Source organism: Cannabis sativa, chromosome X (genome assembly GCF_029168945.1).
Source record: "Cannabis sativa cultivar Pink pepper isolate KNU-18-1 chromosome X, ASM2916894v1, whole genome shotgun sequence".
Lineage (NCBI taxonomy): Eukaryota > Viridiplantae > Streptophyta > Magnoliopsida > Rosales > Cannabaceae > Cannabis > Cannabis sativa.
In genome coordinates, this window is record NC_083610.1 from 84853834 (window position 1) to 84870173 (window position 16340).

General features: G+C 30.7%; 2 protein-coding genes across 3 annotated transcripts; both read right to left on the minus strand.

Moving 5' to 3' along the window:
• Window positions 1–574: 574 nt before the first annotated feature.
• LOC115702002 (2,3-bisphosphoglycerate-dependent phosphoglycerate mutase 1) lies at window positions 575–4041 on the minus strand. 2 transcript variants are annotated; one of them, XM_030629468.2, is made up of 8 exons: window positions 3647–4041; window positions 2640–2909; window positions 2258–2481; window positions 2011–2129; window positions 1737–1893; window positions 1525–1626; window positions 1314–1433; window positions 575–1147 (listed from the first exon to the last, which is right to left on the minus strand). In XM_030629468.2, the coding sequence occupies exons 2-8, from the start codon at window positions 2899–2901 to the stop codon at window positions 1103–1105; spliced, it is 1029 nt and encodes a 342-aa protein (XP_030485328.1). In that variant the 5' UTR covers window positions 2902–2909; window positions 3647–4041; the 3' UTR covers window positions 575–1102. The 2 variants fall into 2 exon arrangements, with proteins under 2 accessions (XP_030485328.1, XP_060963218.1); XM_061107235.1 differs by having other exon boundaries at window positions 2640–2981.
• Window positions 4042–10668: 6627 nt separating this feature from the next.
• Window positions 10669–12067, minus strand: LOC115702010 (protein DOWNSTREAM OF FLC). Its single transcript, XM_030629475.2, has 2 exons — window positions 11780–12067; window positions 10669–11169 (listed from the first exon to the last, which is right to left on the minus strand). The coding sequence occupies exons 1-2, from the start codon at window positions 11928–11930 to the stop codon at window positions 10838–10840; spliced, it is 483 nt and encodes a 160-aa protein (XP_030485335.1). The 5' UTR covers window positions 11931–12067; the 3' UTR covers window positions 10669–10837.
• Between the last annotated feature and the right edge of the window lie 4273 nt (window positions 12068–16340).

Sequence of the window (16340 nt, forward strand, 5' to 3'; positions counted from 1 at the left end):
GAAAGCTAAAATTTTCTTAATCATTGGTTTAAATTCATTTCTCTTTTCTTCTTCTTCTTTTTTTTTATTTTTCCTTTAATGGATTCTAAACTGATATGGTATCAGAGCCACAATTGATGTGTGCTCCTTCATTGTTTTTCTTCGTTGTCTATTGTTCATCTTGTTATTCATGGCTTAAGGAGAAAGAATGCAAACTCAAAGTTCTCGTGAAGATGGAGACTCGAATCAGTTCTCTATTCCAACATTTAGAGTCTATGGTTTCCTGAGGTGTTAAGTGTTAACCGAATAGCAAGAAAATCCCAAATTGCAATCTCATAATATTCCAGATTGGTTAATCTGACCACCTTGGTGACACATAAAACAGAACTAAGATGATGTGGCAAGTTTTAAAGTCAAACTGCACAATCTTGTATAATCCAGGTTTAATGGGACACTTATTATCTGGTAATCCATCTAAACGTGCCAAATTTATCATCATTGATTTATTTTTATAGCTTTGCTCTTGTTTCCACAATAGAAAATTTATAAATATTTTCATTAAGAGTGAAATAATAGAGTATAACAATCTGATTAATTTTGATATTAATGATTCATGAACGTTTGATACTAAGAAAATATTATTCCATACATGCCATAGAATTTCTCCATATAACATCATAATAATAAATATGGGAAAAAGGACTTATTTGACTTCTAGAGGCTTCATCATTGAGAGAAAAAAGAAGGAGAAAAATGGATAGGCCGTACAATTACAGGGTCTAGTCTGGAACATAACATTAACATATGAGCTTTACAAATGTTTAAGCATAAAAATATTTCACACGTCTACTACAATACAAGTACCTAAAATAACCAACAAAACTGGTTGCATGGTGTGCTCAAAACAGCACGCGTAGAAGTAACCAGATTTTGCTGATCTTCTCACTGTGAACTGTGAATGAACACTTTTTGTTACTACAGCAACTTTCTTACACAAGAGAGGGTATTAACACCAATATTGGATCTAAAGCCGAAGAACTAATATGACTTGTACTATTTCTTTGGTGAGAAGCACAAGAACCAGTAATTGATGATGACACACCCCTTATGCTGAAACAACACATTATGTGAACATTTCATCTAATTTCTGTCTGTAAAGGGCCAAAGTCTGCAACAAAATTCAAGTAGCATAACCATCAGTTGAGGAACAAATCGCCCCGTCTTGCAGAGACACAAGAGAATGAGACAATACGAAAAAAATACACCTGACACCAGGTAGACACTAGCGAAAAAATAGAAGAAAGTGCAGAGAAAATGTGAAACAAGTTGCATACCCTGGTATAGGCATAGACACCGGCCTCAGAAGGTGCAACTGGACTTCCCCTTCTGATGAATCTTCCCTCTTTGAAAATGTAAAGCATTGGTATTCCGGTTGATAGTTCTAAACTAATAACCTGCCAAGGGATATACAGAAAAATATGTTAATTATCACGGTAATCCTTGTTGCTAAGACGATCAAGAGTGTTAAGAACTCTGGATTATCACCTCTTGGGAAGTTAGTTTGTCAAGGTACATAATGATGGACCTCAATGAGTTCCCATGAGCAGCAATCATCACATTTTTTCCAGTTAGAAGTTGCGGTTCAATCTGCATTAAGGTATATCAGCAAAGCAATCAGAAATCTATAAATTTCAGAAAATGGATTTAACACAAATAGATAGGAGAAACAGATCATAGGCAATTAAGTTCATGCATACTTCTTCTTTGAAATAAGCAACTGCTCTTTCAGCACACATTTCCAAGCTCTCGCCATTTGGAGGTGGTATGTCGTAACTCCTACGCCACTCATGAACTTGTTCCTTCCCATATCTATCAGCCGTTTCCTGTTTATTAAGCCCCTGTAAGTCCCCATACCTAAGAAGAAGAAGAATCATTATAAGTATGCAGAATTTTTCAAATAATGGGGGCATTGTATATAATAAAACCAATAATCAGAAAGATAAAGGTTTCTGATAAAGGTTAGCTTAGTACATTCTTTCATTCAATTGCCAAGCTTGCACGACTGGAATTGACTGCTTTTTGGTATCTTCACTAAAAATTTCACTCCACTTTCTTGCTTGCTCACTCTCATTATGTATAACAATAGGCACCTGTAGCAAAGTAAATAATAACAGGTTTGAGGTTAGTCTTGGACTAATGACAAAGAATAAAAAGCTTCCTCAATTAACGGTGGAGTCATAGACACTGTGTTCAACTACATATGTAGCTATGAAATTACCTTTTTACGACGATGTTGGGTCATAGCAAGCATAGCAGTCATCTGAGCTCGAATTAGTGCAGATGTATAGATCATGTCAATAGGTATGTTACTGATTCTTTTGCCAGCTTCAATGGCCTCTTCCACACCCTTTTTGGTCAGTGGTACATCGACACAACCCGTGAACAAGTTCTTTTCGTTCCACAAGGACTCGCCATGTCGAATCAGAATCAAAGCTGCCTCCTCTGTAATTTTGCATTCAGACAATAAATATTACTTTATGGTATTTTAACACACAAACATGTATTATGCATATACTATACATAAACAAAATGAGCCAATTTAGACAGCATTCAGTTATAGAAAATGTGTACAAAAACTTATGCAGCCTAAGCAAACTCACTAGATTTCTTCCGAGGTTCACTGGTGTTTTTGTTTGAGGGAGACAAAACTTGATCAGCCACAGAAGATTGAGAAGCAGAGGATTTAATGACCCCAAGGTTTCTTGAGAAACATGCTCTTTTCGACAGTCCAAGTTCGAGCTTGAAACTCTTTAGTGGTAATCTCATAGCAACATCACCAATCTCTTTACGAATCCCAGGCTTATTAATGTGTCCATGAGATTGGAAGGTCCCAATGGTTTGATGAAATGCTGTGGTAGCCATTCTGAGAACTGCACAAATGAAGTTAAGCACAATAAGTTTCCACTACTTTCTTTCCTTTGCACCAAAGTTATTGTGTTATGCTTCAATTTAACATAACAATTATCATGTCAGAAAAGAAAAAAAAAACACATAACAAAATTATTGATTACCATTAACCGTATCATAAAATGGATATGAGATTTAAAGTATGAAATAATTAGGTTACTGGGTCTACTATATCATTGTCTAAATTATTTTATTTATAATAATAATAATAATTAGAAAGAGCTACAATAAAACAAAAAAGGGAAAAGAAAATGAATTTGTTTTGCCAATATCTTCAATTTTAAGGCTTCTAATGCACCTTAGATCAATACCCATATTAGATTACATGGAGTTAAAAACAATAAAAAAAACCAAACAGCTAATTAGGAATACTGCTTATTTTCATCTAGATCATAGGTTCATTAGCTCTCAGAAAAATACAACGCGACGAATGTGTCAGGTCAATTAACAAAAAAAAAAAAGAGGAAAAAAATAATAAAGAAAGGAAAAGTTTTAAGATTGTGCAACACATAATTTGCAGATCTGCAGAGAAAGAACTTCTCCATAATCAGAAACCCCTAAAGGCTAAAGGGGTCTTGCATTTTAGTTTGAAGGGGGTGATCAAAACCATATTGAATCAATAAAATGAAATCACTTATTTTTATTAATTTAATGAATGATCAAACACAGAAATCATATTCAGGCAAAAAGGAAAAATTACCTTGAAAAAAAAAATGAAGAGATAGAGCAACCCAGAAACCGAAAATGCCCCAGGTAGCAAGTAAAATGAGGTTTATAAATAAAAGGGTTATACAAGAGAGGTTAGGCTTTAACAGGTGTAATGTATATGTATGTATGTATGTATGTATGTATAGGCTTATGGCGATGAAACCGAGGGGCAGAGAAGTAGAGTGAAATGGGGTTGGGGTTGAAATGAGAGAGTTTATTACGAGAGAGGTTGACGGAGATGAAGATGGAAAGTGTATAGACTTACATATATATATAGAAAAAATCGTTGGAGTTGTTGGTTTTATTTATTTATTTTCGCAAATATATTTATTTTGTCTTTAAAATGTGCTCTGTTGTTAACAACACAGCAAATAGCAATGACAAGTTTCGTATTTTTTCTTTTATTTTCTCCACTTGGCAACAAAAAATAGAATGAAAAAACAAATAATAGAATGGTTTGAGGACTTCCACCTTCAATTTTTCTTTTTCTAATAGTTTGTAAGGGAATATGTCTAATTTTGTGATTTGCTTGGTTTTTTTATTTTGTAAAATCAATGTGACTAGTTATTTTATAAGACCAATGTGATTAGTTTTTTTTACTACCAATATGGCTAGTTTAGTTTGTAAGACTACTATTTTGGTTTTGTTCGAGTCTAGGGTTGGAGTCTGGAATTTGGGTCAGGGTTCGAGTCCGAGATTTAAGGCTGGGGCCGAGTTCAAGGTCATAGTCTAAGTTTGGGTATGGGGTTTGATCTAAGGTGGAATGGGTTCATATTGTGGTATGTTATAGAATATTGATTTTTTTTAAAAAAAAAAATTAAAAATAGTTTTAAAAAATTTGAGTCAAACACTATTAAATTTTTAAAATGACAAAAAACGGTTTTCTATTTTTAAAAATATAATTCTGAAAATTGTAACTGAAAATACAATCAAACATCCTCTAATTTTTAAGATTGTTTTAATTATTATAACATAACAAAGAGTAAAATATATAGGGTGGTTTTTTTGTTGATTATAATTTTAGATTTTTTAATATATAATTAATTAAAATTATCATATATAATATTAATATGATTTTTTTAAAGTTTTTTCGATGGTCAAAATTTGGAGAAAAATTGGCTAATTATTGTACATTTAGCATATTGTCACATTAAAGTGCCACATCAGGCAAAGCTTGAAGGCTGCTATCTCAAAAGGTCTTGTTTGTGACATTAGATTACAGTTTAGGAAAATTTTTAATATCATGGATCATTTAGTAACACTATCTGATTTGACAATCAATTTAAAATAAGAGAATATAGATAACCATTATGGTCAAATTTGAGTGAATTTGAAAGATTAAATTGTTTTTAAAAAAATTAAAAATGAAAAACACTATAACATATGGAATTCCTCATTTACTAGAAGAAATACAAACATATTTAACTTAATTTAAATGTGGGATTATATTATAAATAAATAAACAAACAAAGTTGTCCTTTAAGAAGTTAAAAAGGTCAAAATGTACTCAAACCAACCCCCCCAAAAAAATATAAATAAATGAAAGAAAGAAGGAAGCAACCCTTCAAAGACATGAATTTCCACCACCTAACCTAAACACACCCACCTTCGTTGTTGCAACACGTGATAATGTTAAGCAAACAAATTATGTTTAGACTTTAGACTAAACCAACTCACATATCATTCATATAACATACTATCATTACTTATTACTTCTTTCTTTCCAAATTCTCAATTATAAATTCTAATACATACATACCCCTAAGTCTCACCAACCCATGAATGACTACTCTCTTTTTTAAATTTTAATAATAAAATTAATGGATGTCCAAAATGAATATTCCTCCTTTGTTCCTCTCCTCTTTTGAGAAACGTTAAGTTTCAATCTTTTTCTGGCTGCCATGTTTGAATGGTCTTGGTCTTCTCCTTTATTGGACATAATAATATATTATTTATTTTTATTAATTAAGCTACAAATATTGAACCAACTCAAAATAACATCCCACACCAACTAATTCTTACCCGTGAGGAAGTTTTTGGAGCCCATGATGATGCATCAAATGGTTAAACAAAAAGGTAGTGTGTTTATTAATTAGTATGAATGATGAGGTTGGTAAATAATTATAAATTATTTTAATATTAGCTATCAAAAAATTATATATTATTTTAACATTATTTATTAAATAGTTTTTTTAGGCTAATCTCATCACTCTCTCTCTCGTTCATTTTCTCTCCCAAAAAATTGTTTGATGCTCACTAATTTTTTTTGCGTAATGTCTTCGCACGATTTTCTTGTTGGTGGGTTATTTTTATAGGAAATATTATTTTAGAATTTGTGTTTTGTAAAAATTATTGATTGGACTCTTTGTTTTTGCTAAATGATAAAATAGACCATACGTTTTTCAAAATAGTAAAAATAGGATCATGAACTCAATTTTCAACAATTTTATTTTTTAATATAAACAATTTTAAGATAATTTCCAACACGAACTAATACAGAAAATGTAACCAGTTTTGTCATAACATCTCTAAATTGAATTATTATTAAGTTTTATTTTGACAAAAAATCAGTTCAGGGTCCTATTTGTACAATTTTAGAAAATACAAGGTCTATTTTATCATTTAACAAAATAGAAGGTCCAAAAAATTAAATTCCTAATTCTATTTGGTGACAATAAAAATAAGAAAATATATTTTATTTATGCTAAATAGACAACAAAGAAAACAAATAATTAAGGTAAAATTAACAATGATTAAAGCTTAGGATGATTAATTTCGATTGCATCTACTCTATATGATTTAACATAATTTAATTCTCAATTTTTAATTTTCATTTATGCTCACCTGTACCATAAGCTTCTCCATTCAAATCACCCTATAATTTTCACAAATGATCCCAATATCCTCTTGTTTTTTAAATACACGAGAGAACCTTTTCTTTGATAACCTTGCAACAGCTCTCTTTATTTTCTTTCAATATGACACTATATTGTCAAAAAATTTGGTTTTGTTTTTGTTTTTTTTTTCTTTTCAAGTTGCTGCAAATAACTTTTTTTGTTTTGAAATTCTCTCAATATTATTCTTATTTCCCATATAACATGCATAAATTTTTCCCATTACAATCCCTCCAAACCTAAGATCTACTTATGGTATAGTTAGGGACAAAGATAGATAATAATTGATTCAATTTTTTTAGCTCAAAATATGTGTAAAAACAATGAATAAAATAACAAGTCAAAGCTAAAAGGGTAAACTAGAATAAAAACTACAAAAAGGATGACTTGAGAGGTACAAACGTTAAAAAAAATTGTCTAAATCATTTTTTCGAAGCACACATCATCAAAGATTTTATATTTATGTTTAGCGCTCTCACTCAATCATACTATCATATTCCCAAAATGTACGTATCACCCTGACCCAAAAGTAGGCTTAACTAACAAATCAAAGAACATGAATAGCACTCCTGAGATTGAACCTAAGCATATCAGGATTAAGATCTTTTGATCTAAGATCAACTAGTGATATTGACTTGGAAAGATACAACGGTAAGTACTATAATATCTTAACCAAGATCAATATCGGTCTAGTCCAATGTATACTCCATACGTTCGAAGCTAATATACTTTGCCAATGTTCTGGAAAGAACATAACACTTATGCAAAGTGTAAGTACACTTCATCGATGATTATCACATGAGTGTAAATCCAATGCACTGATGAAACAGGGACTTTGTCTTTTGAATCATATAATCACAATCACATTCCACTGTGTTGACATCACTGTAATTGTAAATGACTATATGTTCCGGACTTAACAAAGTTTGTACATATATTAAACCATAAACATGAAAACTACATGTTAACATAAATGACTTCTAATCTTTTATTGATAACAAATCAGATTAGATTGTAATGGGTTTTATTTAGGGCATAAAATCCCAACAACTTTTCCCATTACAATCCCTCCAAACTTAAGATCTACTTATGGTATAGTTAGGAACAAAGATAGATAATAATTGATTCATTTTTTTTATCTCAAAATATGTGTAAAAATAAGGAATAAAATAACAAGTCAAAGTTAAAAGGGTAAACTAGAATAAAAACTACAAAAAGGATGACTTAAGAGGTACAAACGTTAAAAAAAATTGTCTAAAATCATTTTTTCGAAGCACACATCATCAAAGATTTTACCTCAAAAGCTTAGTAATACAAGTTCTGTCCAATCCAATTTATTAATCATCTAACCAATCAAACATGTATAACAAAATTCAACTAGTCATGTTTACAAATGATATTCAACTTTTTCTCAAAAAGAGCTAAAGTTAAGCACAAAAAATAATTAAATTAAGCACACAGTACTATCAAGTCAAATTCAATAAGCAACAAGAGATGACATTTCTTCAATCATTAAGGCCTATCATAATACTAAGATAAACTAAAAAAAACACAACTAATCAACAAAAAAAAAATAATAATTTTTTTTAAGAAAATAAAGTTCACCTCCTAAATTTAATTATCGCATTGTTAACACCAAGCTTAGAAGAAGGAATCAATAATAATCAATTTATATATAGATGATGTAATTGAAAGTGTCTTCGAACAAATTCCTATTAAAAGGAATACAAAAGATGCATAAGACACGTCAATTTTGACGGACACATGGACATTCAAAATGACAATTATGAATCGAGTCCCATGTAGTGACGTTTTGTAGAAAAACATGCGACGCAACTATGCAATTTTTTTTGGAAGTCGCGTAGCATTTACTAGACTGTAATTATTAAGGTAGTAATTATACAATACAATAACCACACTTTATTAAAAATACAAGATGTGTTTAGATTTCAAGTAGTAATTATATATAAATATTTATTTTCATGTTTGACGAAAGAATTAGTAATTACATAAAAAAAATATTGTCTATTAATTAATTATTAAAAATAGTAATATTTCATAATTATGCCAAGTTCTTATAAGGGTTATGATAATTGAAGAGTGTAATTGATGATAAAATTAATGCGTAATTACTTGGTTAAACAAACACATTGAATCTAAAAATTACTCCAAAAATCACACTCAATTCCAATTAATAATTATAATATGAATTTCCAAACGCAAATGTATCAAAAACTCAAAACAGAAACACACGCGCAAGTCATACAACATGCTAACACAATTAATAAATGTGTCATGTAGTACAAACCCTATTGACATGATTAATGTGTCATGATACATAGTTTTAACATAACATTATATTGATAAAGAAAATTAAAAGCCCTAGTCTCAACACTTTACTTAATCGTATCATATCTTGTTTGTGCAGATACTTAATGATTAAAGTAAACACACGAACACAATATGGTTATTAATTTGTTGAAAATTTAAACGCGCAACATGATTTTCTTAGTATGCATGTAATGTAACACAATATTAGTCTCACCACAGTTATTTAAGACTCCTAATTCATGTGTCCACATAATTATTAAAAAGATCAGTATAATTATAAATTTATAATAAAGTATTGCTATTAGTCACCAGGGTCCTCTATGACATGATTAAGATAACACAACCAGAAAATTATTATTAAACTTTTATTTTGTTTCTTTCTTAACCAAACTGTGTTTAGCACAATAGCACATATGATTGTTAGCACTTAATTTAATTATAATTTTAATACTATATTTTGAAAGAGGGTGTTTGTTGATGGACATATTGTTATCCATATTAGTCGTTGGATGAATGTAGCTATTCTTTGCATGCTTTTGGAATGGATGTACAACTTGGCCGGTTAGAAAACATTCCTTAACCTTTTATTAGGGGATAAAGATTTGAAAATTTTTGTAGTTATTTAAGATCATATGTAAATTTTTTTAAAAAATTAAATAGTTTACAATGCGCCAACAATAAGATTTAAACAGTTACAAGGGCTGAACATCGGACAGGTTTACCGAATTTCGCGTTTGCGGGTTTCGGGTTCACAGGTTTTGGGTTCAAAAAAATGAAACTGAACCCGGACCCGGATAGGGCACGAGTTAGCGGGTTTCGGTTGGCCGGGTTGGCGGGTTGACCCGATCAACTCGGTCAACTCTTTAAAAAAATAATTTTTTATTCAGATAATTATTTTTTTTATTTATTAAATTAAACATATATATAATATAACAATTTTAGGATTTTTTATTTTTAATTAATATATATAATGTAATAAAAAATAAAAAAAATATATATAATATATTATATATGCGGGTTCGCGGGCAAGTTCGAGTTCAACCTGAAACCCAGTACTCTCAAAAACTCAACTCGCAAACCTGCTCGACGGATACCGTATTGAACCCGACTCGTTCGAACATTTTTTTTTAAAAAAAAATTGCAGGTTCACCGGTTCGAGTTCGGGCGGGTTACTCGGGTTCGGATCGAACCCGCTCAAAATGTTCAGTCCTTACCATGCTAATAAGAAAAAAATAGTTACCCTTGCAACAACATATGTAAATCTTATTTTCGACATTGTAAATTATTTAAAAATTTTCAAAAAATTTACAGACAGTCCTAAATAACTATAATATATACGATCGTGAAAAAAAACTGAACTAGAAAATTTTCATGAGTGCCAAAACGGGAGTTTATTGAAACACCCGAGGTATTCTTTAGATTTACCCTAAAGATTTTCTAAGTTCTATGAAGTTTTCCTCAAAAAAAAAAAGTATCAAGTTTTTTTTTTTCCAACTAAGTATTTCATAGCTTAAAAGAAAAAAAGTTGCCAGCCCTTGTACTGTATCTCCTAAGAAAACACCAACTCCATATATAGACCTTAAGAACTAAGAAGGCTAAATCGAGAGATTATATCCTTAACTAAAAATCATTCAAAACCAAAAAATGCCGACCATGATAAACTCCAGCATTATTATATAAAAGAAACGTCAATAGTTTCTTATTATGAAACTTGGAATCCAAGACTCATAGCAAAGATTAATTGAATACAATAAATTTATTAAATAATAAGATAGGGACAACTGGAGACTGAAATAATCTCTTAGTAGATTCAATTAACAAATAAGATTAAAGGTCTTTCAATTTCAGACAAACAAATCCATAAGAAGAAGAAGAAAAAGTAAGTAAAAAGATACATATAAAACGATAAGCCAAGCCAAGGTATATCATCATCATAATAACTTCACTCAAACCAATCTCTAGTATTGATCATCAGTCAACTCATACTGCTTGAGAACGTTTTCGCAGACAGCCAGTTTCTGAGTCCTAGTGAATGCCATTGCATTGACGAATCGTTGCTTAGAAGCAATGCCATTGTTATCGGTGAGGATGACACGAGCAGAGTCCCGGCCTTTGGATGGAATGGCACACTCGGGCAGAGGACTGCTGACTACCATTGCATCACAGATTTGATCACCATGGTCCTCAGGAATGACCATCTTGTAACATCCACTTTTGTCTGTTGTGGCCTCCTTACTGTACACAGGCTTGTTCGAGGTCCTGTCTTTACATTCTATTTTAACCTTGGCACCTATTTTCAGAACAAACCGGTTAAGTGCATATTCTACTTGAATGTGTAAGATAATTTAATATAGCAAGCAACCAACTCAAATTTAGACACAAATCATTGTCTTTCTGTCAATAAATTCTATTTTTTCTTTCCAAATTGTTTTTTTTGGGATTGCTCAGAGGTTTGAGATAATTTCTAATTGAGAATTTTGACACAGAATTCATTTCATACTGAAAATGAAAGCAAAGATTTACAAGATTCAATCAGCTCCTCAGTTTTGCCACCCATTTAGTGGTTTCCCAATTCCAATTTGAAATTGTACCTATCATTTTCAAAGGTTTTGTAAATCAATGTTTTCAACCCTAGTCATAGCACTATTCAGATTCCTATAAAGTCCAAACCTTTTTTTACTCAAACACAGTCCAAATCATTCAGATCATTCAGATCACTTGCATTTCCATCAAAATACAGCACAAAAAGACTTAGATCTAAAAATAAACGCAGATGCACCACATTCCAAAGATTTAACAACCATTCACAGAAAATGTAAGAAAATAGCAGCCACAAAACTCAAAAACCCACAAGAAGAAAATACAAAAAAAAAAAAAAGATTCTTGAAAGCAATGGTTACCAGCGATGTAAGTAGTGGCAGGGGTCTCGAAACCGAGAAGACAAGTGTCACAGAAAACCTTCCCTTGAACTTCATAAGGATCAGTCATGATACGGGCCAAAGCCAACGCCGGAAGGAAGCAAAGAGCCATTAACAAAACTGCTTTCGCCATTGTAGAGTTTGTTTTTTTTTTCTTCACAGACAAAGAGAGAGAGAGTTTGAAGAAGAAGAAGGAGAAGACAGTGAGTTAAAATGGGGAGGGAAAGCGTTGAGAAGTGGATTAAAGTAATTGAAAGCGCGTGAGGGTTATGGTACTATGTGATAGGGTCTAGTTGTACTCTTCTTCACAGGGGCTGTTTTGGTAAAATTACATTCCATGACGGTGAAAAGAGCCCATAAGTTGTGAACACGTTAGCGGTTGTACATAAAATGTAATGGGAACAAGTGTAGGGTATCGAAAAAGGGGGTTTGATTGCGTGCATGCAGCTGGCCATGTCGGTTGTCACATGGGTAAGCTGTGTTTAAATGAAAATTTTAAAGCAAACGAGTGAAAAAGGAGTGGATGGGCTGTACGCAATTTCATCACCCTCATTCTACACCGTTGATCGCGGGGTTTTTTCTTTTATTTATTTAAAATAAACAATATTATTAGCTAAATAATTAAAGTTTTTATTTAGTTCATAATTATATATCTATTAAGATAGGAACATGATTTATTGTAGTTAATTAATAAAAAAAATTATATTAATTTTTTATATAATAATACTAGATACACAATTATTAGTATTAATGTATGTTATTTGATTATTCTTTTTTTTTTTTGATAATATAAGTTATAAAAATACTCGTTACTTTATTTAAATGAATCCCAAAGTCCAACTACTATCATAGTAAATTAACACAATTACTCTTAGTTTGCCTAATTAAATCAACACTTCAAAATAAATTTAAAACATTTGTATAATTTATTTTAGGCTAATTAGTAATTTTTCTTCCCGAATTTTGACATATATCAAATCATGCCCCCTGAACTTTTTTTGCCGTTAAAAATTCCCCTTGAACTATTGAGATTGTTAAATTTAAAGATTTTTGTCTAATTTTATTTAATTTTACTGTTTCAGTGATTGTTTATGTACTAAACCATGCTCCCCAGACTTTGATATCTACCAAATCATGTCCCTTAAACTTTGATATGTACTAAATCATGTCCCTAAACTTTCATCCATGTTAGAATTTTTTTACTAAAATTAAACAAAAGTCCTTAAATTTAACAATCTTAATAGTTCAGAGGGAATTTTTAACGGCTAAAAAAGTTCAGGGGACATAATTTAGTACATGTCAAAATTCGGGGGAAAAATTGCTAATTAGCCTTTATTTTAAAATTATAATTAGAGAATAGTACAAACAAGTTACAAATACGTAGAAAGAATAATAATTGGGGTACTCAATTTAACTTAATTATTTGAAAATATATATGGTAATTATACAGCGGATTGTATGAGACATGATCAAGTAAAAAAATATTTAACGAATACATATGTCGATCTTTTAATTTAAATATATATTTCAATTTTAATTATTTAATAAACTTTATTTAGTAACTAATATATGAAGTTGATAGAAATAAGATGTGACATAAATCATTAATTAGATGTAATATAATAAAATACTAAATTATTTTGGGCCAACGTGAGAGGGAAAGCCCATTTGAGTGAGACCCGCCCCAAATGCCGTGCATTAGGCCGGGTGAGACGGGGTGAGGACGTGGTGTGTAAGTGCGTGTCTACCACTATCACTACTAAACCTATTAAATATTAGGGAAAATATATTTGCACCCAAAAAATTGATCACCACACCCCAAACTAAATTCACCCCATTTTTTTTAGAATATTGTTATTAAGCACTAGTAGTGTTTAGCATCTTCTCGACATGACACATTATGATTGGCTAGCGATACTCTCTAAAAGCTATTATATTAAATTATGTGGGACGCGATACTTAGTTGGACCAATAGCGATACTGACACATAGGAGGGTGCTAGACACCACTAGTGCGCTTTAACATTTTCTCTTTTTTTTTAATACATTTTATTTTATAATTACACCCCCTTCATTTCCAATCCACAACTTTATCTTAATTACAAAAGGATAAATATGTAATTCTATAATTTTAATAGAAATGGGGTGTAAACATAAATTTTAAGGGTGTGAATATAATGCCCCTATATATTATCTCAATTTCTATTATTTTTTTAAGGTTTAATTGACATATATGCTTTTTTTTTTAAATATATAAATATATACGACAGACATGAATGCAACACATAAATTTTAGACTAGTTTATATATATATATTTTATAACTTAGTTTATGTTTTTTTGATCTAAATTTTGTATTAAATTTAGCTTAAAAAATAAATTAATATTATATTTAGCTCAAATTTTATAATTCAACTTAAAATACACAATTTTAAACCATATGCCAAAATATTTGAAACTTCTTAATTTCTAAAAAATATATATATAGTGTTATTAGATGATTGTTTTTTATTATAAGTGAGCATAATCTCAAAGATATAAAATATATGTGGACCAATACATGAATAAGGATGAGGTGCGTGTCTTTAAGTTATCTTAGATTATACTAAGTAAGTAGATATATAAACTCGCAACGACAAGAAGTTTGTTGAGAACAAACATGTTCCTCGCACCATAAAAAATAATGAGAATACAAATGATGTGATTAAATGCAGGAAAACATAGAGAATGTAACATAGTAACATAGTAAAATAGTAGCGACATATATACGTTTATACGAATACAAAGTGTTTCTCCCCTGCATCTTTTACATTCTTCTCGACATGCAAAATTATTTATATAGATACACATTTTCATGTACGACAACTTGCATAAACTTGCAAGTTAGAATTAGTTAACATAAGAACGCTCAGTATGCAATTAACATACTGTTCAACTATTAGCGTAGCTGTGTATACATTAAATATTAATTGTTCTTTTGTTTATTTATGTTAATTGATTTATTTTCATCATGTTTTAATCATATGCTCGTTTGGTGTAATGATAGAAGAAATAACACATTTCATAATCATGAATGTTTTTCTTTGTAATGTTGTCGCGTCCCAACGCAATAGTTATTTTTCTTACGTTTGGAAGTTAGATTTTAGCAAAAGAAGAAAAAATTAAAGAAAATGTAAGAAAAAAAAATCAATTTTCATGTTTAGGACGGAGAAGTTTTTTATCTTTTTTTTTTGTACAATTTTTTCGTATAAAAACATAAGATTTTTTTTTTCTACATTTTTTTTTTCCCCACCAAACTTCCAGACATATCCTTTTAACAATTTAGTATTAGAAAGTAACCGCAGGTGAGATTAAAAAAGACTTGTTTCATGCTCTCTTAATGACTATAAAGAGTCGATTCAATATCCAAACTAAAAAAAGGATAAAAATTATTTTAAGTTTTTTATGTTTTTTTTTTTTTTTTACAAACCACATATGATACTAACACAAATATATACAAACATGTTTTTAAATTATTTAAACTACAAAAGTAAAAATATAATTCTTGTTTATATTTTTTGTTTTTGAAAGGCAAAATTGTGTGTGTGTTTTTTTTTTTTTTTTTGAAATGGAATTCATCAATTCGAAATATTACAAAGAAAAAGGCTCGTCAAACCGAAGAGCTTGACAAACACACGGGGTAAAATCTAAATCCACATAGCACTAGCTTTGGATAACAAATTTGATTGGCTAACATGTACGGCACTTGATTGGCTTTCTTAAAAATAAAAAACACACCACAAACTTGAACGTGGTGCAATAGACTTTTTGTGAAGAAATGAAAGTTTTCAATACAGAGGTGAATTTGTTTTAGTGTGGTCCCTGCAAGGACAATTGTCAACATCCTGCTGCAATTTCAGAATAGGGATTTTCCAAAATGATTGTACCGTTAGAATGTAATCATTATTTAATCATTGTATGGGAATATTTCCTTTTTCTGTTATGATCTCTGCCAGCTGTACTCTTGAGCATCTTTGCTCTGTTATTGTATTCTATACCCTATTGGGCTCTGCCAATATAAATGCAATATTCTCACTCAGCCGAATTTGAGCTGAGATCTATAAAAATCTTTTTCTCTATTTTTTAAGTTGGTATCAGAGCTAAATAGCCATGTCGACCGACTCCTAAAATCCTGGAAACAATACTCCAGCCCAACCTACTGCTGCTGCTGCAGCATCCACCATTCTTGGTGCAAGCTCTACCAGTTCTCAGCTCCACAAACCAATTCCTCACCATTTTAGCACCCTAAATCAACCCTTCTCCTTGAAGCTTGATAGACACAACTACAGCTTATGGAAAACCATGGTTTCCACCATAGTCAGAGGCCATCGTTGGATGGATACCTCAATGGAACTAACAAATGTCCACCTGAGTTTGTTGATGCAGGTACCATCATGGAAAGCATAGATGGTGAAGTATCTCAATTCGTCAACCCTGCATACGAAAACTGGATCATAAATGATCAGTTACTAATGGGCTAGCTTTACAGCTCGATGACTGACACTA

What these genes read in the sequence shown, in the direction of transcription:
- LOC115702002 (XM_030629468.2), bottom strand. Translation starts at nt 2,901, where the DNA reads ATGGCTACCACAGCATTTCATCAAACCATTGGGACCTTCCAATCTCAT. An exon ending in TGGCAATTGAATGAAAGAAT is followed by an intron (nt 1,894 to 2,010) that starts GTACTAAGCTAA and finishes TCTTCTTCTTAG; the next exon opens with GTATGGGGACTTACAGGGGC. An exon ending in ACAAACTAACTTCCCAAGAG is followed by an intron (nt 1,434 to 1,524) that starts GTGATAATCCAG and finishes ATCCCTTGGCAG; the next exon opens with GTTATTAGTTTAGAACTATC.
- LOC115702010 (XM_030629475.2), bottom strand. Translation starts at nt 11,930, where the DNA reads ATGGCGAAAGCAGTTTTGTTAATGGCTCTTTGCTTCCTTCCGGCGTTG. An exon ending in TGCCACTACTTACATCGCTG is followed by an intron (nt 11,170 to 11,779) that starts GTAACCATTGCT and finishes TTCTGAAAATAG; the next exon opens with GTGCCAAGGTTAAAATAGAA.